The sequence below is a fragment of the Urocampus carinirostris genome, chromosome 10, assembly GCF_059441175.1.
Source record: "Urocampus carinirostris isolate Australia breed hairy pipefish chromosome 10, RoL_Ucar_1.0, whole genome shotgun sequence".
In the NCBI taxonomy this organism is placed as follows: Eukaryota; Metazoa; Chordata; class Actinopteri; order Syngnathiformes; family Syngnathidae; genus Urocampus; species Urocampus carinirostris.
The window spans coordinates 12,177,319-12,203,040 of record NC_142358.1 but is presented as its reverse complement, the minus strand read 5'-3'; the positions used below and the strand labels follow the sequence as shown (position 1 = coordinate 12,203,040).

General features: G+C 39.3%; 1 protein-coding gene across 2 annotated transcripts; it reads left to right on the top strand.

Moving 5' to 3' along the window:
- The first annotated feature begins 4,991 nt into the window (after positions 1 to 4,991).
- On the top strand, positions 4,992 to 18,784 carry ckmb (creatine kinase, muscle b). Of its 2 annotated transcripts, none has more exons than XM_088345042.1 (9): positions 4,992 to 5,058; positions 6,891 to 7,003; positions 8,931 to 9,027; positions 9,099 to 9,253; positions 9,437 to 9,569; positions 11,940 to 12,111; positions 14,986 to 15,109; positions 15,519 to 15,708; positions 18,365 to 18,784. In XM_088345042.1, exons 2-9 carry the CDS (start codon positions 6,911 to 6,913, stop codon positions 18,541 to 18,543), a joined length of 1,143 nt encoding a protein of 380 aa, XP_088201168.1. In that variant the 5' UTR covers positions 4,992 to 5,058; positions 6,891 to 6,910; the 3' UTR covers positions 18,544 to 18,784. The 2 variants fall into 2 exon arrangements, with proteins under 2 accessions (XP_088201168.1, XP_088201167.1); XM_088345041.1 differs by lacking the exon at positions 4,992 to 5,058 and adding an exon at positions 6,656 to 6,822.
- Positions 18,785 to 25,722: the final 6,938 nt, after the last annotated feature.

Below are 25,722 nucleotides of genomic sequence, written 5' to 3'. Positions count from 1 at the left end.
TAAAAAAGCAAGACAAAGGAGAGACGGAGAGACAATAGAGATGGATAGTGAAAGAGAGAAAAATAAAAAGAGAAAGGGAGAGGTAGAGAAAGAGAGGTAGAGAGAGACAGAAAGACAGAAAAGAGAGATATTGAAAAAGTGAAAGAGAGAAAAAAGAAATAAATAAGAAAGAAAGAGACAATCAGAAACAGAGAGAGGGAGAAAGAGAGAGAGAGAAAAGTGAAAAAAGAGAGGGGGAAAAAAGAAACAAAGAAGCTCCAGTTGCTTTGCGAGTGGTGCTTGGCTTTGTCAACATTAGGTGGACATATTTTTTAACTGCAGTTCATTTTTTCTCTTGTGCTTCTCTCGGTGTCGTCTTGCAGGCCAAATTAAAAACCTTGGTAGGGCTGATCTGGCGATCGGGCCGCATGTTTGACATGCAGAAGAAGAAAAAAAGGCTTTCAATCTTCAGTTTTAAAATGTATTTGTGTTTACTAATACTAGATTACAGATACTTGATCCCAAATAAATAACAATGTCCCATAATGATTTATTTTTCAAAACAGTTCACAAAGGGCACTTGGCTACTTTTATTCTTGCAGTTACAACATGCGACCGTAAGGTAAATGCCGACAAAAAGAAAGGTAAAAGTAATGGTCGAAAGAATGAAGCGATGCATCTGCTCTCAAAGAATCAACAATGTACACTCACTCTCACAACATAAAACAAACTAACAAGCATACGTCTCACAGACATTAAGAAACCTTAACAAAAGTAGACAAAAATTAAATAAAACCATCACTGGCTAGATTCCCTATTCTGAGGTAAAGTCTTGTGGATGAAATAGGAAACTGAATAGACTCACCCAGCAACCAAAGTACACACATATGCAATACGTGTCACTGAATGGGATTAAATATGCACATCGAGGGTAAAAAGAATAAAAGTGCTTGGAATATAAACTATAAGAATGTGGGATAATGTATAATGTAAAAGCAAGGTTGTGTCAATTAGATCACACGAGTATTTCAAAGGCTACTCGTGGCTGACTTATAACTGATATTTAAATGTGGATTCCTTTTGCATCAGAAGCAGATTGATAGAAAATACACGCACAATCTCTCTTCTCCGTTGCCATGCATGAAAAACATAAACAACATTGACGAAAAAAGGAAGCCTTGCCTTTCTCTACTTTTTTGTGCAACCAAATATTTTGTCAATGACTCCAATGTTGTGTAGCGCGTTGAAATCATTCAGATGTATACCGTAAGGAAGTACAATACTGTACACGGTAAAGTTGTCAACCGGTACGTACCAATAAATGTTGTCTACCTTCAAGTTATGTTCCATGATTGCTTTTATCTATCTATGTATGTATGTATCTATTGTATGTCTTTATATGTCTTTCTTTTTTCTTTCTTTCTTTATATCTATCGATCTCTCTCTCTCTCTCTTATCTATCTATCTATCTATCTATCTATCTATCTATCTATCTACCTACCTACCCTGGTCATATCCCTTGAGAGGGGTGACCGACAGCAAGACAAACATACAAAACAAAGAAAAGAAAAATGGAAAAAGTAGCAAAAAACACAAAATTTTTGGACCATGGCGAACCCAAATGCCCAAACACCCAAACAAGTTGAGCACCTCGTCACCCAAGTTGGTCATGCTTTCGTCCCTCCAGATGAAACGAGATACCAGAAAGCGGCCATATCACTCGGGTCAGGGTGACCAACACACTCTTCTGTTCAACAGCTGGGCCCGACAGCTTTCACTGGTTTACCCCTGCCACATCATACGGGTGCCCTGCCCATCCCTTAGAACACGTCTAAACATCCCACTATCCTTTTACAACACATCTCCACTCATTCCTATCACCAACAACAGCTCTAGCTTCCACTACATTTAGATATCTTTCCTGCAGTGCACTCATAACACCATCCATCCACGTCAATCGCACCCTTCCTCTTGGTCTCCTCCCATTTACTTCTGCTTTGTACATCCTCTTCAACATTCGCTCCTCATCCATCCTCTCCATGTGTCCAAACCAACCGAGTATTCTCTCATCCACATGCTTGCTACTACTACTCCAGTTCTGTCTCTCACAATTTCATTTCTCAATCTATTCAATCTTGTCACTCCTAACATACTCCTCAAATACTTCATCTCAAAAACATTTAATTTGTTTCTCAAATCTGCGTTCAGGCTCCAAGTCTCTGCACCATACAACACAGTCGGCACAATCCCACTCTTATACAGTCCTCTCTTAACATCCAAACTCATACTCATCACTCTCCTCAGAGCACCCAAAACCTTGCTTCCTTGATTCAATCTGTGCAATACCTCGCACTCCATTCCACCAACTGTAGCAACATCACATGATTGCTTTTATAACTTATATAACTTATATCACTACCTTTGCGATCTGTTACTGTGGACAGCTATGGCACTCTGGGAAGGACTTGCAGGGTGTGTTCTGTGTGGGGTGGTATGCCGATACAGTGTGCATCCAAAGTAGGAAACCTGATCTCTGCCACGTTAGCACAAAATCCAAAGAACAGACACACAAAACATGACGAAAGTCTTATTGATGACCTTTTAACAGTCGGCGCAAGATGGTCGCCGTCACTACGCACGTCAAAAAGTCGCCTTTGTGCTCAAATGCCGCGAGTTCGACATGGCAACAAGCCGGCGCGTTTAATTTAGGAAGGGGGGGGTGTCGGGTTGAAACCCGAGGCCGGGGAAAGATTTATAACACAGGCTGTGACACCTGACGCTTATTTGCGGCGCAAACTGACGTCTTCTGCTGCAATGCAAACCACAGACCTTTAAAAGTATATGCATTGTTTTCCCACGTTCTAGTCAAAGGGAGCAAATTGTGCCATCCCCGGTGAAGTGTCAAACACATCCGCTTGATCTTAGCCCATTTAATAAGCTCCAGGCGGATGACGGAGGTTTATCAAATTAGCGGCTTGCGCTAACGCTAGCTGAGCTTTGACATCAATTACAGCAAAGCTTCACAACGCGAGGGTGGGGAGTTTTAGGAAGCGCACCCCGTGTACCTCAACCCCCAAGAATCAGTCATTTGGGTCATTTGATCTAGCTCGTGGTTGGCATTGAGTCTCGCTGAGTGATGGATTCGAGGTCAGATTGCAAAGGAATCACTTCCCTCGGTGCCAGAAAATTCAGGAAAATTCAAACGTTGTACCATATACTCTACTGGGAAGTTAAAGCATCAAATTCCAAAAGATATTTAGCATACAGTTGTGGTCAAAAAATGACATACACCTGTGAAGAACTAAATGTCATGGCTCTCTTGGGTTTCCTGTTATTTCTACAACTTTAATTTTTCCTGATAGAGTGATTGGAACACATAGTTCTTTGTCTTTTATGACTTTATTATGGGTTAATAGAAAAAGTGATCAATTTGGCTGGGTCAAAAATATACATACAGCAACACGAAATAGCCTAACCCTAAACCTAACCCTAACCCTTAGATAGTTGTGTCAGTGAAATGAACTTCATAGCTTGGCCTCTTAACTTCTTGTGAGTGATTATAAGTGACTACAGCTGGTGACTTCTCTGAGGCAATTTAAATAAGGATCATTGGATGGGAACACCCACAAACACTACAATAGGAAAGTCAAAGGAGCTCAGCATGGATCTGAAAAAGAGAATAAGTGACTTGAACAAGTCAGGAAAGTCATTTGGAGACATTTTAAAGCAGCTGCAAGTCCAAAGAACAACAGTGCAAACAATTGTTAGGAAGTATAAAGTGCATTGCATTGCCACGATCAGAAAGAAAACGCAAGCTATCACCTGCTGCTAAGAGAAAATTGGTCAGGAGGGTGAAGATTCAACCGAGAATCACCAAAAAGCAGATCTGCCAAGAATTAGTTTGGTTGAGTATGGTGCATATAAAATTTTAATTCACATAAAGTAGTTGAAGAAGGCTGACAATATGGCATGCTATATTCATAATGTGTATCGCCAACTACTGGCCAGCAAGACCTAATAAATTTTTACTTATTCTTTCAAATATTGTTACTTGATTTTATAGTTGAATATGACACAAAATAATGTTAAATTCACATACAGTAATGGAAGTCTGAGAACTTAATAACAGCTAATCCCGGACAACAGTCATATTGTTTTCCTGATGCACCTTAAGATTTATAATGTGGATTGCCAACTACCGCCCAGGGAAACTTCCTCGATCTATCTATCTAAATCTAATCAGTGTGACCTAATCCAGATTTGTGTGCGTTTATTTGCATGTGATTTATAGGCTACTTTCGTGTGAAGCCACGCCCCATAAATACCAACAAAGTCGATAACTATCTGCTTTCGCGCGATCTGCTTTTATGGGGCTTTCTAACTCCCCTTGGCGGGCTAACTGGGTACTGCAGATCCCAACTTTCCAAGCAGCTGAATCCAATCTTTTATCGACTCATAAAAATCCCGATATGTGTAAGTGAGTGTGTGTTTGTGACTCATAGGCTCCGGAACGGTTGCACCGATTTTTGGGAAAATCTTTACAGTTGTACTTTAAGCCTTGGTGAGCGTCTTTAGCTAAATTTTATGTCAAGGCGCCCCCAATAAATACCAATAAAATCGATAAACCTCTGTTTTCGTGTGGTCTGCTTTTGTGGGGTGTCTAACGCCCTCAGGGTTCTGCAGCTCCCAACCATTCCAAGCAGCTAAATCCACTCCGGCCCATTTGCTTGTTTACTATCACTTGATTTTGTAATGAATCATGGTGCAAATAACGTTAAATGCACATGCAGAAGTTAAAGAATGCTGAAGGAGTTGCACGTAGGAGGGAGAATACAGGCCAGCGCGCCGCGATGTAAAAGGTCCCGGCATACGTGGAGCAGCTGTCGACTGCTGCTTTTCCCGGTTGCCTTTTTCAACAGCAACCAATCACGCCTAGCCGGGCCGAGCCCTCCCAACTGTTGGGAAGGGGGTCGCCACGCTATAAAAGTTGTAGTCCAACAACTGGCGCACTTGGGCGACCCCTACGTTTGGTGGACAGGATCTGATCCCGGGATCTGTTACCTCTTTCTTCTTAAGCAGGTAATGTCGTCGCTCATGTCAAAAGTCTGCATTGGGGGAATCGGATTTGTGCAATTTTAGTAAGAATCTACTGCAAAAATTTAATGAGAAATCAGTTTGGATGAACTTTAATAAACCTAGTGATTCAATTCCGATTCATGCATTTTCATTTCAATAAGCATTAAACATTACATTCAGAGTACAAATAAAATTAAACACAACTGTGTTAACGAATAAATTCTAATAATTGGACCAAAAAAAAACAAAAACAAATGGGAGCATTTTATTAGACTTAAATCGTTTTTAAAATTATTTTGCTGCTTGAAAATTCACAGATGAGATTCCAAAGTAACTAAAAATGTTTTTAATTTTTTTCATTGTAAATTTAAATTATTTTAATCCAACAGTTTAAAGGAAATTGCCCCAAAAATGCAACACCAAAAAAGCAAAAAATTATCTTTTAAGATATTTAAAGTAGAAAATGAATACAGAAAAAATGAGAGGCACAACTGTTTGGCAAATTATAAAAATGGTACCAAAAAAATTGGAAATATTTGACTAAATTTAAAAGTAAAAAGTCTAGACATTTACACATGTATAATTGATATTAAATCACCCACATGACAATTTTTGTTCAACAGTTGAAACACACACAAAAGAAAAAAATTAGAGATATTTAGACCTTTGTATTTGATCTTAAATCATTTATCAATTAATCATATAACATTTTTAACAGTTTAGAGAGAAATTGCCCCAAACAAACACAAAAAAAGTGAGAAAAATATGTAAAAAACCTGTACATGAATTACAATTTTGGATCTTAGATCTCTTCTTAATTAATCAACATAAATTTCTTAATCCAACATTTTGAATTAAATTGCCAGGAACAAAAAACTAAAAGACAAAAAAAGCAAAAAAGATTTGTAGAAATCTTATAAGATATTTAGAAATGTGTATTTTGTATTTTTTAAATCACTCATTAATTAATAAAAATGAACATTTCAAACCAACAGTTTGAAGGATATTTCTCAAAACTCACACAAAAAAATCATATGTCTCAATCATTTAAGATATTTACAAATTTATATTCGATCTTATATGACTTTTTCAAAAGAAAAGTGACCAAAAATATGCATAAATCTTTCAAGACATTTCCAAATTTCTATTAAACTTAAATGAACACAAAAATTAAGCATTTAACTGTACATTTCAGATAACTTAAAGAGAAAAAATGTTGCACAGACTACAAAAATCAAATAAAGGCACCAACAAATAAATAGATTACTGGGCAAATACATGTATTTTTAAGTGTTTTTTTTTCACAAAACAATCTATTTGCTAATATATCCTGCAAAATGCTCATTCTTATTGGGTTGAAAGTGATAACACCTGCCGGCATGTTTGAATCATATATCATTGAGCGATGTCTTCAGGTTGGACGAGAAGCGACAGATGCACTCGGACATGTCGCCTTCCATTTTTAGTCCCCTGGCCCCAAGGTGCTATAGAGGGGACCGAGGGGCCTTCCAATCTATTAATAATCATCTGTGGGCGGAGTCTGGACAGGGGAGGGGCTTACAGCACAGCTGAGAAAGACATTGACAGAGACGCAGATACAGATACTTTTGACTTTTAGCAAACACTTGATGGGGTGCAGAAAAAGGGGGATGGAGGAAGGGTGTGAGGTGCTAGCTTAGCAGAAAATGAGAAGGTGTCTCCTCTTGACTCAAAGATTCGTTAATAAAGCCGTCGAGGCCCTTGGACAAGCGTCGCAACACACTCACGGTGCTTCATTCATTAAAAAAATGTCATATTTCGTCAATGGGTTATAATTTGTCATGTGTCGGTTCCAGTTGAAGAAGGAATCGCAGCCATGGCCAAGAATTGTCACAACGACTACAAGATGAAGTTCTCGGTGGACGACGAGTTCCCCGATCTGTCCCTGCACAACAACCACATGGCCAAGGTAGCGCACCGGTCATAAGAGGTTGAGATACAAACTGATGTTAAAGGGACAGTGTGTATTATTTTGCGCCTCCTAGTGGGAAGGAAAAATGATTCCATTAAAACAAAAACAAAAAACAACTATATCAATTGAACAATAAGCATGAATTCTCGTAGGTTGAGAAATTTGCATTTGTTTTATATGACATGAGGCTCACTTGCTCGGCAATCTTGCTGCTACCCCAAAAACAAAAACCTTGCAGAGGCTGGGCAAAAAAAATGACAGGAAATTTGGTTCTGTTCTGTCACTCTGTTCTCCGTGTTTTGCCTTCTTCCTGGTACTTTAAAGCACAAGCATCGTTTTCAGTTGCACAACACAATACAGCTACATCTAGTGGTTAAATATGACTGTGTTCATTTAACCCCATAATTAAAACGTTCGACATTTTGGGGCCCTGGTTATTAATCTGTATAAGGGATGTTTTTTACAACATTTCATTCAGACTGATACAGATGCCCATATCTAGAGAAGGTATTGATATGGATACCAAAAAATACAATTAGTGTATGAAATTCCCTTTCCCTCAACAAAACTGATTGAGATTTTCAAAATGATATCTCTATATCCCAACATAATACACCTTTAAATATTGCATTTACCAGTAGTACCGTAAGTACCAATACCTTGAAAAACGCTGGTATTGTTGCTGCAATCGACACCTGGTATCGGTACTCGCCCATTTCAATCTGTGTTGGGGTTCAGGAAAAAAATGTAATATATAATCAATTTAAAATAAACAGTAACTTTAAAGGGATAGTGTGGATTGTTCAGCGCCTCGTCGTGGTAAAAAACAACAATAATTTTTCAAAAAATAAGTAAATCTACATAAACTATCAAATACTGTACATATTTATTTGATTATTCACTGGTCAAAAAAATCCGTGTTTATTTTACATACAGTAAATTGAGCCTCACCTCCAGTAAGCTGACATAGTTGTCTGCCATCTTGCTGCTACTGGTACCAGAAAAACAAAAAACCTTGCGTAGCCTGGTCCAAAAAATAAGAAAAATGATATTGTTCGGTCACTTTGAGGCCTCCTTGTAATTTTAGAACTCATTTTCAGTTGCACAAAACAATACAGCAACATCTAGTGGTCAAATAATGCACAGTGTCCCTTTAAATCCCAACTTAAAACATTTTCTTTTCACCATTTAACTATTCCTGGTTCCATCTTGTTAAATGGCCATTAGTAAGCAGTGGTATCGGCCACTTTTGGGAGTACTGCTATCTTGAAAAACAATGGTATCTGAGCTGACACTAGTACCTGGTATTGGTACTCACCCATTCATAATCAGTATTAAACAGTAAAATTACTAGTGTTGATTTAACACTCTGTATAATGGGATATGTTCATTGAGGTAATGTTAAAGGTTTACTCGTTACATGTTAATTTAACACCGTTTATTTTAAGGTACAGTATGTTGTGCCCAGATGACCCTAGCGGTTAAGAGATCCCTCAACCATGCACTCAGTAATAGTGTTAATTTAACACTTAAAGAGTAAACTTTTAACATTACCGCAGTGAACATAAGGTCCTTATCTAACAAATGTTCATTTACACTGGTTATTTTAGCGAATCTTATAGGTCTCTGGAAAAATAGAAAATAATTAATATAAATTAAATGTTAACTTTAAAGGCATACTATTTTCAAAGTTCAACCTCCAAAACCAAAACAAAGCAATTCATTGCATGTATGTTTTTTTTTTTCGTTAATTGACAAATGAATCCATATAAACAGAACATTACTATCTGCAAACATGACAGTGCAAAGAAACAAATCAAGGAATAGAGTGCTCTTAAAGCTTTAACTCGGGTTAAACCAGCTTGATATGATTTCTTCCCAAATTACAATTCCATTGATTGATTGAGTGTTTTCCATCACACAGCTTCTGACCAAGGACATCTATTCCAAGCTGAGGGGCAAGTCTACCCCCAGCGGCTTCACCTTGGATGATGTCATCCAGACTGGCGTGGACAACCCCGGTAAGCAAAGGCTGAAAGGCCTTGTCATTTCGATTTTTTTAAAGTGCTATAAACCTTGTCTCCTTCTTCAGGCCACCCCTTCATCATGACAGTGGGTTGCGTCGCCGGCGACGAGGAGTCCTACGAGGTCTTCAAGGACCTGCTGGACCCCGTCATCTCGGACCGTCACAACGGGTACGGACCCAACGACAAGCACAAGACCGACCTGAACTTCGAGAACCTGAAGGCGAGTTCTTCTAAAATATCTGCTGGAAGGACAGAAAATACTTTGGGAATTCAATCAAGTCTTTTTGAGACTTTTTAAAACTAACACAAACCTTATGAGAAATGAAATTTAACTTTCATTTTGAGGTTTTTCTCAGTAGCTGACCTCGTGGGTGAATGTTTTTTACATCTTCATACTTTCCAGGGCGGAGACGACCTGGACCCCAACTACGTTCTGTCTAGCCGCGTGCGTACCGGCCGTAGCATCAAGGGCTTCACCCTGCCACCACACAACAGCCGTGGAGAGCGCAGAGCCATTCAGAAGCTTTCCATCGAGGGTGACTACCTACTTATTTGCTTCAATTATAACTTAAGGCATTAGAACTACAGTAATTCCTTGTTTTTGGCGACTGTTGTTTTCCAAAAAGGTACAGCGATGGTCAAAACCTAGCAAAAGACCATTTATTTATGTATCTATTTATTAAAATAGTATACATTGAGACCAAAGACCAACCCCAATTTACAAGTTCAAGCCTGTTTCTGACTAGTAAAAGTAATGAAAACTATACATGTTTTTAAAAAGAACTTTACATTCAAATTATAATTTTAGAAATAATCTTGCTACTTTATTGCACTATAGACTCAGGACACAATCCACTTTACTTCCGATGATATTTTGTCATCATCATGTGGATGACTGTCAGCACCAGAACGGAAACAGGACCCACTTGCGTGACGTTTACAACAAGTTTTATTGAAAGAGAGAGGATGGGCTGCGCCCACAATCCCATGTTCGCTCGGCGCGGGAAGCAAGTCGCTCTCGTCATCGGATTGTGATCCGAACGCGGAAGTGGATCTACCGTAGCGAGCGATGGCGGTGTCAGGGGCGGAAAACTGATCGGTAGCCGGTACTGGGAGAGCAAGACGTGGCCGTGTCGGAAACGAGTCGTAAGCCGGGACTGGAGAGCAGACGTGGTCGGATACAAACGGGTCGTAGCCAGGGTCAAACGGGAGCAAAAAACGGGACAGGCGAGAGTCAGGGTCAAAAAAGACTTGCCTTGTATCAACAGAGGTTCGCAGACAGACTGACAACAGGGGATTGACAGGACTGAGTTCAAATAGTGACAGGGAGCCAAACAGAACCCACGGCGGTTGGCGCCAAATGAGCGGGCACAGCTTAGTCACATAAGTAATCATGACAATGTCAAAAATGTGGTGTGAAAAGAACGTTCCAAAGAATAAAAAAAGGACTTTTTACGATTTTGTACTATTGATTGGTTATCTGAAATATGATTGGTTGACCAACTCTTTGGTTGACCAATTGTGCAGATAAAGTAGCTTTCTATGGGAACACGATTGAGGAAAAAAGTTTCAATTTGTCCTAAAAACAGTGAGTAATTCACATATGTTATTAGTGTGACGATATATTATCATTATATATTTACCATTTTTGTCTGGCAGGCCATATTAAATACGAATTAAAGATTCATTCTGAACGTTTCAAAACGTTCCTTTTATTCCAGTGTTATGGGATTAAATCTAGTTTTTACCTTCTCAAGGTTTCTTATTTTCCTCATGCTGAGGTTTTTGTATTTTTCCTTGCCCCCATGCCGGTTTCAGATCACGGGTGGTGTAATTGTGGCACTTTGGTAGGTTCTCAGTGAATTGAATAAAATGCAGACCCCTCACAACTGTCCCCGTTACTATGGACCATCATTAAGCTATTATTTTCTGCATGTGATTGTTACCTAGCATGAAAAAACACATAAGATTCAACCCAAACTTGTGGACATTACAGCAATGTGCCAGAATTTATTTAGCATATTTGACCTAAAACATAAACAATGAGAAAGAAAAAGTTTGAAATCTTACCTGAAAATATCCAAAGTCTGGCTCGGGGGCCAGTTACGTCCCGTGATCAAATTTCTACCGGCCCACAGATATAGATTTAATACAACAGTATAAAATAAATTTGTACAAAAAAATAAAAATAAAACCACCTTTTCACCAAATAATGGAAGTAGCCCTTTGGCCACCTTGCTCTTGGCTTTCTGTGAGAATTAGAATTAGCCCACCCCATTTCTGACATGGCGACTGTTAATAAAAGAAGGAAAGTTGACTGTGAGGGTTGCCGCTTCCAGCACAAGTGGAAATTGGAGTATTTTTGCACTGAAATCAGAAACAACCCCATGTTTTTCAAGAACATAATATTAAGAAGCCCTGACAGAAGAAACTGGATGACTACCAAAAGCTAAGTGGAAACAAGCGCTGTGAAAGATGAAGCTCTTTTAACGGCACAGCAGTGCTTTTTCACGAGACCCTGCAAGTCAAATGAAAATGCTACAAAGGCGAGCTATGAGGTCATGACACTGAACGCCAAGCACTGTAAACCTTTCACAAAGGGTGAATTCATTAAAGACTGTTGATAGAATGCAGGCTGAATTGTCAGCCCTCTCAACTGATCGGTTTACCAAATTTGGAAAAGTTTGGACACCCCTGCCCTAGTGGCATCCTCTAAACTCTCTTCCAATTAGTCAAACTGACTGTCACAACTGTAGTCGGTCTCCCCTACAACTAGAGCAACACCCTGACGCACAAGTAGACACAGGCAAAAAAGGGGAACGCTAACAAAATTTTTAAGATAAGCACTGACAGAAGCCTCTGACACACATGCTAATATTGTGCTCATTCTGTGTCTTTCCCTCCAGCTCTGGCCAGCCTGGAGGGTGAGTTCAAGGGCAAGTATTATCCTCTGGACGGCATGACCGACGCCGAGCAGGAGCAGCTGATCGCCGACCACTTCCTGTTTGACAAGCCCGTGTCCCCCCTGTTGACGTGCGCCGGCATGGCCCGCGACTGGCCCGATGCCAGGGGCATCTGGTGAGGGGAAACACATCGTGCATTTTTCCATACAAAAGATCAACAAAAATGCACCAAAAATCTTTATACACTCCAAGTGTTCATTTGTTATTATATCATGTGAACCCAATAAGAACGCCGCCCAATTCAGGCCACAATTTTCAGGAAAAGAAATAACAAAAATAAAATATTTTTATACTGAATATTGACATGGTAGGAAAATAGTTGAGAAAAGTAATTTAAATGTTAAGTATTTGTTTAAATAAATATCTCCCCAAATAATACATCCTTTCCCTTTATAGACCAAAGCCTACATTTTTATAAAAAACAAAAATTTCTGGAAAAAAGAACCTTTTCCACTAACTCACAAAAACAGGTATTTAAAGGAACAGTGTTCAATTTCTTTCATTGAGCAATGAAATAAAAGAATACGATGAGCTAAACTTGAGGATATGTGTATTTGAAAAAACTACTATGTCACAAATTCCACACTTGGCAAACCTTATTATAAATGATGTATTTTTAATTTTGTCTCCTTCTGGCATCCATAATAAAAAATAGCAGACGCAACTTTTTGGCAAATTGTGAGATGCAACTCATATAATATTACTGAGTGTAAATATATTAAATATAACTTGATGCGATATGTGAAGTTGATCCTAATTTTGTTGCATATTATCTAAATCACTAGTTAATGGGTCCAATTTTGACATTTTTATTCTGGCGTCTAGGTGCTATCCATACATGCAAAAACTTTTTCTGAATAACTTCTACACATATATATATATATATATATATATATATATATATATATATATATATATATATACTGGACTGTCTCAGAAAATTAGAATATTGTGATAAAGTTCTTTATTTTCTGTAATGCAATTAAAAAAACAAAAATGTCATACATTCTGGATTCATTACACATCAACTGAACTATTTCAAGCCTTTTATTATTTTAATATTGCTGAATTTGGCTTACAGCTTAAGAAAACTCAAAAATCCTATCTCAAAATATTAGAATATCATGAAAAAGTATACAAGTAGGCTATTCAACTAATCACCTGAATCATCTAATTAACTCGAAACACCTTGCAAGGGTTTCCTGAGCCTTAAAAACACTCAGCTTGGTTCAGTAAACTAAATCACAAGTATGGGGAAGACTGCTGTCCAGAGGACCATCATTGATACCCTCCATCAGGAGGGTAAGACACAAAAGGAAAATTCTCAAAGAGCAGGCTGTTCACAGAGTGCAGTTTCAAAGCATATCCACAAAAAGTCTGTTGGAAGGGAAAAATTTGGCCGGAAACGCTGCACAACCAAGAGAGATGACCGCAGCCTTAACAAAATTGTGACGAAGAGCCGCTTCCAGAATTTGGGGGAGCTTCAAAGACAGTGGGCTGAAGCTGGAGTCCAGGTATCAAAAGCCACAGTTCACAGACGTGTCCGGGAAATGGGCTACAATAGCCGTATTCCCATGGTCAAGCCACTTCTGAACTCAAGACAACGGAAGAAGCGTCTGACTTGGGCTATGGAGAAGAAGCACTGGACAGTTGCAGAGTGGTCCAAAGTCCTCTTTTCAGACGAAAGCAAGTTTTGCATTTCATTTGGAAGTCAAGGCGCCAGAGTCTGGAGAAAGGCTGGAGAAGAGCAAAATCCAAGTTGCTTGAAATCCAGTGTGAAGTTCCCACAGTCAGCAATGGTTTGGGGAGCCATGTCAGCTGCTGGTGTTGGTCCACTGTGTTTCATCAAGTCCAGAGTAAATGCAACTGTGTACCAAGAGATTTTAGAGCACTACATGCTTCCATCTGCTGAAAAGCTCTATGGAGATGAGTATTTCATTTTCCAGCATGATCTGGCACCTGCCCACAGTGCCAAAACCACCAGTAACTGGTGCACTGACCATGGCATCACTGTCCTTGATTGGCCTGCTAATTCCCCTGACCTGAACCCCATCGAGAATTTGTGGGGTATAGTTAAGAAGAAGATGAAAGACACCAGACCTACAAATGCAAATGAGCTGAAGGCCGCTATCGAAGCATCCTGGGCATCAATAACACCTCAGCAATGCCACAGGCTGATTGCCTCCATGCCACGCCGGATTGATGCAGTAATCCGTGCAAAAGGATTCCCAACCAAGTACTGAGTGCATCAATGGACATTTTCAAATGTTTGATTTAGTTTTGCTGTTATAAAATTATTTTTTTACTTGGTCTGAGGAAGTATTCTAATATTTTGATATAGGATTTTTGAGTTTTTTTCAGCTGTAAGCCAAAATCAGCAATATTCAAATAATAAAAGGCTTGAAATAGTTCAGTTGATGTGTAATGAATCCAGAATGTATGACATTTTTGTTTTTTTAATTGCATTACAGAAAATAAAGAACTTTATCACAATATTCTAATTTTCTGAGACAGTCCAGTATATTACCTTGAAGTGGCAGTGTGAAATAGCTTCTCATAGTGGTAAAAACTGATATAAAAATATATGTATTGATTTGAAAAAGAAGCAGAAATAGATGAACTGTAATATAAATGTACGATTTTTTAGATAGTTGTAGGTTGAGAAATGTGCTTTTTTTTGTTTTTTTTTTACATAATATGAGGCTCACCTAGAGGGGGCTGACATAATTGTCGGACATCTTGCCGCGATTATTACCCAAAAACCAAAAACATTGCGGAAGAATGGGCAAAGAAATGAGAAAAACATGGTGCGGTTTGGTCACTTTCAGTCCTCGTAGTTTGAAATCTCCTTTGTGTTTTGTCACACAAATTTTTAGTTGCAAGACGCCATTCAGTAACATCTAGTGGTCAAATTATACATCAGTGTACCTTTAAATAAAATGACTTCTCGCACAGATTAATGTATAGATGTTGATTGTTATTTTTGAAGGCACAACGACAATAAGACTTTCTTGGTGTGGGTGAACGAGGAAGACCACCTTCGCGTCATCTCCATGCAGAAGGGAGGCAACATGAAGGAGGTGTTTAGGCGCTTTTGCGTGGGTCTTCAGAAGGTAAGTAAAACACACCCACACACATGCCCACTGTGGTTTCCAATTTTCCCCAAATCCTAGAAAATTAACTCTCAAAAATGAGTCCCATCATTGGGGGAGTCATTCTGTAATTTAAAACTAACTCTAGCTTGTAAATATATTTTCAAATTTTTAACCCTTGGTCAGTAATAGCGTATAACCAATCTTCTCTAAAATCTAGGTTGAAACCTTATAAGTCTGCTCAACCAAAACCTCGGTTAAAGCGCACAAATATTTAGATCAAAGATACAATAGTGACATTAACATGTATGTGTCAATGGAGGCACAGTCGGCCATTTTGCTCCACAACCTCAACTGCCTCTCTTGACAATACAACGCTGCTAGAATCATGGACAAACCCCCAAATAAATGCGATTGTGCTTTTCGTCAGATCGAGGAGATCTTCAAGAAGCACAACCACGGCTTCATGTGGAACGAGCACTTGGGCTACATCCTCACCTGCCCCTCCAACCTTGGCACTGGCCTGCGTGGCGGCGTCCACGTTAAGCTGCCCAAGCTCAGCACGCACGCCAAGTTTGAGGAGATCCTCACCAGACTGCGCCTGCAGAAGCGCGGCACAGGTACGACCAGCTTTCATTGCAATATATTTGAGCAGATGTAACCCGCCTGTTGACCTTATTTTCAGTATACACCAGGGTTCTGGGAACTTATTTGTCCCAAAAAGCCATAAAAGCGATTCATTTCTTAAGAGAGCACATTGTATATTCTAAGACAAATTTCAACAAAACCACCTAACCCCCTATCCAGACAAAAGCTAATTTTTCAGTGCATTTTATACCATTGTGCGGTGTTAGATGATGTAATAAAATCTATGAAATAATAATTATGCCAGGGCCTGTGTCACACATCTATATGTGGGAATTTCTTGTTAAATCAACACGAACTTAAATTAATCATCTGACTCCAATTTGTGACCTTTCCCAATCACCATTCATCCAAACAATTTGCGCGCTCTTTTCTGCATAGAAAGTTCTCAGAAGCCGGCGTTTTCACGCACGGGTGGATTTATTTCTAACACACAAATCACTACATCTCTGCACGCTTCTCCTTCCAAAAACCGACTCTTCTCCTTCTTCCGAGTTGCTCAGCAAAGCATCTCCTCCGCCCCATCGCTGGCTCTCATTGGTCCCAGTTCCCGGAAGAATGGCGCGTCGACTCCTCCCGGTCCCGGTCGGCCCCCAGACAGCTCGTCAAGATTTAAGGTCTCCCGTTCCCGGGAGAATGGTGCGTTGACTCCTCCGCGTAGGCCCTCAGACACCTCGTAACCTCCCTCTGCCTGGGAGCTGCCCCAGGTCAAAATTTACGGTCTCCCGAAAACTTTGGCACAAAGCACAAAGAGTCCTACAGACAAACCCAAATTCAAACTTCCATATTCCTTTATATATAAATATAGAGGTGGTCGGTTGGTCGGATCCCTTAACCACGTGGTTCATAGGGTCACCATTGCCTGTGGTGTGTCTTGGGCAAGTGGAGCCAGGTGGCGTCCATCCCTCTCCAGAACAACATACAGTATGTTTCCACGCGGTCTCAAACTAAAGACCTTTTGTGTGATAGGCAAATGTGCTAACCACCGCGCTACTACTTAAAATTGGTCTCCCTCCTGCAGTTACTTAAGAGTGTTGAGGCTCATTTTGTCTGTTATTTTTTGGTCCTAGATAATGGTTTCAAGACAACGTGCAAGCAAAGTTCTTTTGTAAAAATGTACCAAAATACTGCAATTGAGGATACCAACTTATTTAGCTTCAGTGCAGATGCCACTGGGCGAGAAAGAGTGTGCGCGTCCTGTCCTGTGTGTAGCTCCATCCATTCCTACCACTCACCCAATCAAATTGCTTTACATTTTTTGCTAGAGCTTCTGGGTAAAAGGTTTGTTTTGGGCTAAATCTTCTTCTGTGGATTTTCATCGTGGAGTGTCTCACGATGAACATAGATTGTTTAATGAACTTCCACAAAAATGATTTCTTTAGCGATTTACAGCCAAAACGGGGTCTATTGGAGTGGCCCCTTGATTCTAAACTCTACCTAAAACTTGCGTCCTATTAGTACTGGACCGAACCCTTTTTAATGTGTATTGTGTCAGTTTTACATGTGCGACAATTTCTATGAGTACATTTTTCCAAATTCTATTTTATCTTTGAGCCTTATGTACTCATGAAAAGAGACATATATTGCTCGCGAGCCATAGGTTTCGGACACCTTGTACACAGAATATGTCCACCGGGTCAAAATTAACAGTCTTAGTTAAACCCCCGATATAAGCAGATTGATTTAGTTGTAAACACCCAATTTCATATTGCTTTGAGAAACAACATGTCCTTTACTACAGTTTGTAGAATACAGTCCTCCCTCTTCACAAAGGGGATAAAAAGAGCAAAAATGAGTTTTGCATGCCTTTTTTAGTCATTGCAAACACTTATGTTTCTTTCTTATTTTCTCCTTCCATTGTACAATTTCAGACAATACAAAACAATACATAACTAAAACATCCGCGAGGAAACCATCTGGTTCGTCTTATTTACTTCTGTTACGGAGTGATCTGAGACACAACTAAAACATTGTAATAATCTGTGGTGGGTCAATAATTATGTGAGATTGATTTCAAATAATCTATAGGGTAATTTTGACCTAAGAATACCTTCATTTTTGTTTTTTTTTGTATAGTTTACATGGAAATGTGAATAAAAGCTACATTTCGTTTGTTCTACTGTTGAGGTCAATCTAGGTAACTAAATCAAATGTTCATGTGACTTATAGGCTCCGAAACGGCTGAAACGATTTTCCTAAAAAACTAAACAAAAAGGCAGTTGTACTTTAGACCTTTTGGGACTGTCTTTAGCTAAGTTTTATGACAAGGCACCACCAATGAATACCAAGAAAACATATTAACATCTTCTTTCATGTGGCCTGCTTTCCTGGGCTCTCTAACACCCACTAGCAACCAAATTGGGTACTGTAGCTGCCTACCACTCCGAGCAACTGAATCCAATCTTGCTTTTGATTAATGGAGTCACTTCACATGAAGGAGTAGTTACATTTATTTTTCATTCCAGTTACATATGGCCTTAAGAAGAGCAATTACGGTGATGTAGCTCCTGGTGAAAATAAGAGTGACACCCGTTTTAGAGGATTATTGTTGGGTCTTTTAAACAGTAATGGGTCAAAATGACCCAAGGACACGAGGAGGGTTAATGTCTCTCTTATTGCCCTTTCACACAGGCGGCGTGGACACGGCCTCCGTTGGTGGCGTTTTCGACATCTCCAACGCGGACCGTCTGGGCTCCTCCGAAGTGTACCAGGTGCAGCTTGTGGTGGACGGTGTCAAGCTGATGGTGGAGATGGAGAAGAAGCTGGAGAAGGGAGAGTCCATCGACGGCATGATCCCCGCTCAGAAGTAAACCGAAAAAACGACAACCGCCGCGGAGACCATGACTGTCTGTGTTGTTGCTGTTTTTTTTTTATATATAACAAAAGCAAAACGAAGCCGGGTTGTACTTTGACAACAGCACTATTCTCCTTTCTTTTCCCTTTTTTCTCCTCTGTAACATCCTGGGATCAATCCATCTGCTCACAATTTCTCTGATTGTAAAAACAAAATCAAAAACTGGATTAATAAACAAATGCCCCATTAAAAATGAATTAATTTGTCTTGATTTCTTCTATGCGTTCAAGGAACATCCCCTTAATTTGAGACCAGCCAATCAAAGGACACCACACCCTACAGAAATTAAAACCCCTCACTTGTGGCGTTCAATTGATTTATGACCTTGACTTCCAGCGAAATCTAGTGGTCAAATATCATTATTTTCCTTTAAAGGGCCAGTCTGTATTGTTTAACGCCTCCTTGTGGTAACCCCAACTATATTTATTAGAAACAATATTGATTGAAAAATAAGCAAAAATACATGAACCATTATATAAACTAGCCTTATTTTAAATACTCATAGGTCAAGGAATTTGCAATTGTTATATGTCGCATGAACCTCACCTAGAAGCAAGTGAGTTGTCTGCCAAAACCCAAAAAGGCAAGGCAAAATATAAAAATACAAAATATGTTGCTTCCAGCGGCTGGGTGGAGGTCCAGGATTCAATTCCAGCTACCGCAGCCTCCCCTCAAAGAGTTTGCACGTTCTCCCTGTGCCTGCGTGGGTTTCCTCCGGGATCTCTGTTTTTCTTCCACTTTCCAAAAACATGCATGTCAGGTTATTTGGCCGGTCCAAATTGACCCTAAGTGTGAATGAGTGAGTGAATTGTATGTCTCAGTGTGCCCTATGACTGGCTGGCAACAAGTTCAGGGTGTCCCCTTCTCACTGCCTGAAGACAGCTGGGTTGGGCTACAGTACCCCCGCAACCCTACTGAGGACGGGCGGCACAGAAGCTGCAAGGTGAAGTTTGTAGTCTGTAATAGTCTGTGGTCCTTCCAGCGGCAGCTCTTTGAGTTTTCTTGTGATTAAGGGCTATACAAAAAACATCTTTTGACTTTGAGTTTGAGTGTAGATGGTATTTTTTCCTATGCTTTTTAACACTCGTTTTTGGTTGTATTAAAAAATACACCTACTTTTGGTAACAAATTAGTGCAAATATCTACCAGTATGATATCCATTTTGAAAACATGTAATATCTATGTTATTAGTATGATATTACCAGGTTATAATTAATAGTGGTTAACATAAGCCACGTCGACCAAGAAACAGCATGCCAGTGAGAAATCCAATTTCCTAGAAAATCATGATGACGCACGTTATATTTTCTCTTCCAAAGCACAATTCCTTGATCCAAAATAATTGTATTTCATTAAAAAGGAAAGTATTATAAATAAATATTGTTGGTGACCATATCATTTTAAACATAAAAATATACAGTTTATCTGTAGAGTTTTAGAAGAGAAATGCAAATATTGTTATCTAGCATTGTGGTGGCCATTGTGACTCTATATCAGGGATGTCAAACTCAATTGCACAAGGGGCCAAAATTCAAAACACACTTAAGGTCGCGGGCCAACCAGGATAAACATTTATTGAACACACTTAAACTTAATGTTTTTGGAACATAAATATGAATAAAAACAGACAAAATTATTAAATCTAAACCTTAAATCACTTATACAGTATTTATTATTTTGCTGTAAATAAAAATAGCTTGTTAAATTATGCAACTTAGAACTTAACTTAAACAACTTAACATTAAAATAACATTCAAATTCCTTTGCTCCTATGTCAATGTATATATGAAAAAAAAAACTTAAATATCCCAAAAGATTTTGCTCTCCTTAATATACAGTGCATCCGGAAAGTATTCACAGCGCTTCACTTTTTCCACATTTTGTTATATTACAGCCTCATTCCAAATTGTATTAATGTAATCTATTATCTCAGAATTCTACACAAAATACTCCATTATGACAATGTGAAAAAGTTTTGTTTTTACTTATTTTGAATTTATTAAAAAAAAAAGAAAACTAAGAAATCACATTTACATAAGTATTCACAGCCTTTGCCATGAAGCTCAAAATTGAGCTCAGGTGCATCTTTTTTCCACTGATCACCCATGAGCTCTTTCTACAGCTTAATTGGAGTCCACCTGCAGTAAATTCAGTTGATTGGACATGATTTGGAAAGGCACACACCTGTCTATATAAGGTCCCACAGTTGAGTGTGCATGTCAGAGCACAAACACCAAGCATGAAGTCAAAAGAACTGTCTGTAGACCTGCGAGACAGGATTGTCTTGAGGCACAAATCTGGGGAAGGATACAGAAAAATTTCTGCTGCTTTGAAGGTCCCAATGAGCACAGTGGCCTCCATTATTCGTAAATGGAAGACATTTGAAACCACTAGGACTCTTCTTAGCGATCGGGAAAGAAGGGCCTTAGTCAGGGAGGTGACCAAGAACCCGATGGTCACTCTGTCAGAGTTCCAGCGTTCCTCTGTGGAGAGAGAAGAGCCTTCCAGAAGAACAACCATCTCTGCAGCAATCCACCAATCAGGCCTGTATGGTAGAGTGGCCAGACGAAAGCCACTCCTTAGTAAAAGGAACATGGAAGCCTGTCTGGAATTTGCCAAAAAGCACCTGAATGACTCTCAGACCATGAGAAACAAAATTCTCTGGTCTGATGAGACAAAGATTGAACTTTTTGGTGTGAATGCCAGGCGCCATGTTTGGAGGAAACCAGGCACCGCTCATCACCAGGCCAATACCATCCCTACAGTGAAGCATGGTGGTGGCAGCATCATGCTGTGGGGATGTTTTTCAGCATCAGGAACTGGCAGACTAGTCAGGATAGAAGGAAAAATGAATGCAGCAATATATAGAGATATCCTGGATGAAAACCTGCTCCAGAGCGCTCTTGACCTCAGGCTGGGGCGAAGGTTCATTTTTCAGTAGGACAACGACCCAAAGCACACATCCAAGATCTCAAAAGATTGGCTTCAGAACCACTCCGTGAATGTCCTGGAGTGGCCCAGCCAGAGTCCAGGCTTGAATCCGATCGAAAATCTCTGGAGAGATCTGAAAATGGCTGTGCACAAACGTCTCCCATGCAACCTGATTGAGCTTGAGACTTATTGCAAAGAAGAATGGGCAAAACTGCCTAAAGATAGGTGTGCTAAACTTGTGGGATCATATTCAAAAAGACTTGAGGCTGTATTTGCTGCCAAAGGTGGATCAACAAAGTATTAAGCAAAGGCTGTGAATACTTATGTAAATGTGATTTCTTAGTTTTCTATTTTTAATAAATTCAAAAAAAAAGTAAAAAGAAAAAAACACTTTTTCACATTGTCATAATGGAGTATTTTGTGTAGAATTTTGAAATAAGAGATTAAATTAATACAATTTGAAATGAAGCTGTAACATAACAAAATGTGGAAAAAGTGAAGCGCTGTGAATACTTTCCGGATGCACTGTATCTCCTGTCAAAAGTAGAAATATGAAAATGCTGCAAAACCTGAAAATATACATAAAACATGTATTTTTCAGAAATAACAATTCTAATCATTCCGTTTTATTTGCTCTTATGACTCTGATTTGATCATTTACTCTGATCGCACACTGTGTAGTTCTTTGCAGTATTGTGTTTTCAGCACGGCAAAAAGGGTATAGTATATATATATATATATATATATATATATATATAGTATATAGCAGGGGTCGGGAACCTTTTTGACTCAAAGAGCCATAAAAGCAAAATATATTAGTTTTATTTTGGGAAAGAGCTACACCATATATTATAAAACAAATTTACTACATTGCTAAACCCGCGCCCCAGAAAAAAGCTTAGTCTTCAGCACATTTATTTTTGATGATTTGATAAAAAATTATGAAAAGAGAATAATGCCAGAGCCCGTGTCCTAAAATCAACAAACATACCACTTTAAACTTGTCTCTTTCTTGCAAATACTCAAGATCGGTTAAACTCAGTTTGACCCTTTTTTTTCCTACGTATTGGTTTAAAAACCAGATGCAAGCATTTTTTTTGTAAAAACGTCACAACATTCTGCAAACAGGGAGCCTGATGTGCTTACCTTTGGCGCAGACGGCGTAGGGCGAGAGATATGAGGGAGTGCTTGCACTTTTTGCATAGCTCCACCCATCCCTCCCACTGACCCAATCAAATAACTTCTTAAGTTTTCTACCGGTGTTTTGGCGTATTAAAAATTTGTTCCGTAGATTCATCAAAAAGTATCTGAACACTGAACACAGATTATATAGTGAGCTTTTATATGAAGGATTCTTTAGCGTTGTCCAGCCAAAACGAGTTTTATTTTGTGTGGCACCTTGACTGTAAATCGTAGTGAAAACGTGCCCTATATTTTCTGTAAAGTACGATGGCATATCCCAGTTTTGGTTTTGACTTTGCTTTTATCCGAACAAGATTGAAAATTCAAGTTTTGAACGAGATGGAGAACGGGCCGGTGTTATGCCGAGAAATGCATCCCTGCCGAGAATTGCATCCTCTGTCGCGGGAGCGCGCACACGTCACTCTCGCTACTATAAGCACTATTACCTCGTTTTATCTCACTTTTCGGGTATGTAATGGCGAACATATAACCAACACCACTTTGTCTTGCATTTGTTGGGAACGTAATACAACTTAAACCATTCCGTCTTGTATTTGTTGTGAATGTAATCGAACGGTAATGCACACCGTATATAAACCACTTTTGAGCAGGTAACGTGTTTATTTTGACTTTTTCGACTCAAATCGCTCGTATTGAAACAGTTATGCACTCTACCATAAAGTGTATTATGCTGAAGCGAACTGTCAAATCATCAACAGATAAACGGGAGACAAACGGGTTTAATTTCTTCTCATCGTCAAACGAAGACGTAACACGTCGATAATTGTATTTTGTATTTGACTTGATCAAACAGATCATGGTGTGCCTAATATTGTCACAGCAACGGTGTCATTTTTTTTTCTAGTACAAATGATCCAACGTCTACCTAATAAATGTAAATAATGCTGGTTTGGCTGCAACAGCCTGGCTGCCGAGAAATGCACCCCCATCTATCTCTGGCTATGAACGTCGCAGGTCCATGAAATTTACCCTGGTTACTAGTGGTGGGCCCTTATCCTCACAGTGAAAAGCACACTTCGCTAGATGCAACTGAACCTGTTTTAAGAGGGGTGCATTTTTTCCTGCCGAGAAATGCACCCCCCATCTCTCTCTGGCTATGAAGGTCACAGGTCTATGAAATTTACCCTGGTTACTAGTGGTGGGCCCATATCCTCGCAGTGAAAAGCACACTTCGCTGGATACAACTGAACCTGTTTTAAGAGGGGGTGCATTTTTGGTCACATAAAACCCCTCAAGCAAGAATTATAATGTTCATTAATCAGGGAAGAATCATGTATATCTTTAAAAACCAAATGGTCCAATCTATTTCACTTAAATTATTTTATGAAATGAAAAGGGACATTTTATACGAGAAAAAAACATGTGATCGTTAAAAGACTGCAAATAGGTAACGAAGAAATAAGCAGTGTGAGAATAGTAATGTTTATTTGAAGGAATAAACTATGTAAACACTTTTCTGAAGGAACCAAAACATAAATACTTTGTCTGACAAAAAAGAAAGAGGAGGAATTTAAGCCATTAGTGTATTACAAATTACCAAATCATGTAGGCTATGTTTTGATACTGCAATCAATCTACAGTAATTAGTGATACATGTATGAAAAATAAAAGGCTGTCTGAATTTTTATAACATTTTGAATCTCAAAATTCGATTAATGACATGCACAGTATGTCATTTACACAATGAGGACAACCTCAAAGTCATGAACAATATTTAAATTAAATGTTGACCTGTGGGTCTGTTGTCATGAGATTTCGGATGTTCATGGCATGTACCTAAATTGGGATTTTATAAGGATCCCCTCTGACCATCAAGATTCTCATGAAAAAAAAAATGCCATATCCAATTTGTTATGTAATAACATGGATCTTGCTATCTTCATGGGTTGTGTATTTACTTTTAATTCCTAAAATACCAATCAAACTCTTTAGTTTGCAGAGAAGGTATTAAAAGGAGAAGATATCACCATCAAAACCACCAAAAATGAAGTCAACAAGTTGAGACTAGATATAGCGACTTATCTACTTCAAGAATCTGGTGAGTGGCTTTTTTACAATATCCCAAAATGAAACTCTGTAGCTATTATTCCAGGTCACTGTGTATGCTGAATTGTTTAAATCAGTGTGCTAGCTTTCTTACTCTTGACCCACAACCCATAGCCTTGGTATTTTCTCCAATGTTATATATTTTCTCGCTGCTGTCATGCACTTTCCGGACACATTTTCAACGTGTTACCTAGTGTTTACTATGTTTGTGTACTGTAATGCTAAATGTAATTCACCCTGGTCATTCTGAAAGGGGGATACCACCTGTGAGGTCCTTTCTCAAGGTTTCTCTTTTTCCTCACACTGAGGTTTTGAGTTGTTCCTTGCCCGCATGTTGGTTTAAGATCAGGTAATTGTGTCATTGTAATCCTGTAGAGTCCTTTGAGACATTTTTGTGATTAAGGGCTATATAAATAAATGTGACTTGACTTGACTGTTATTTGTTGTGTTATGTGTCAGCAAAGGTTTGGACCAGGGTGTGGACATTTCATTATTTTGTCGTCATTCTTGACCCTCCTTTGGAGTGCTTTGTTGACTTCTTCCTAACCGGGTGGTTAGTGCGTGTGCAGGCACAGTTCTAAGGTCTTGGGAACCTCCTGTGTGGGTTCAAATCCAGCTACCGGACTTCCTGTGCGGAGTTTGTATGTTCTCCCCGTGCTTGCGTGCGGTTCCTCCGGGCACTCCGGTTTCCTCCCACATTCCAAAGACATGCATTTCAGGTGGATTGGCCGGTCCAAATTGTCCCTAGGTGTGAATGAGCGAGCGAGTTGTCTGTCCCTGTGTGCCCTGCGATTGTCTGGCAAACAGTTCAGGGTGTTCCCTGCCTACTGCTAAAAGATAGCTGGGAGGGGCTCCAGCACCCCCGTGAACCTACTGAGGATAAGCGGTGCAGCTAATGAGATATGTGTATGCTGTACTTTACTGTATCTATCTATATTCATTGGAACCCGTTTAG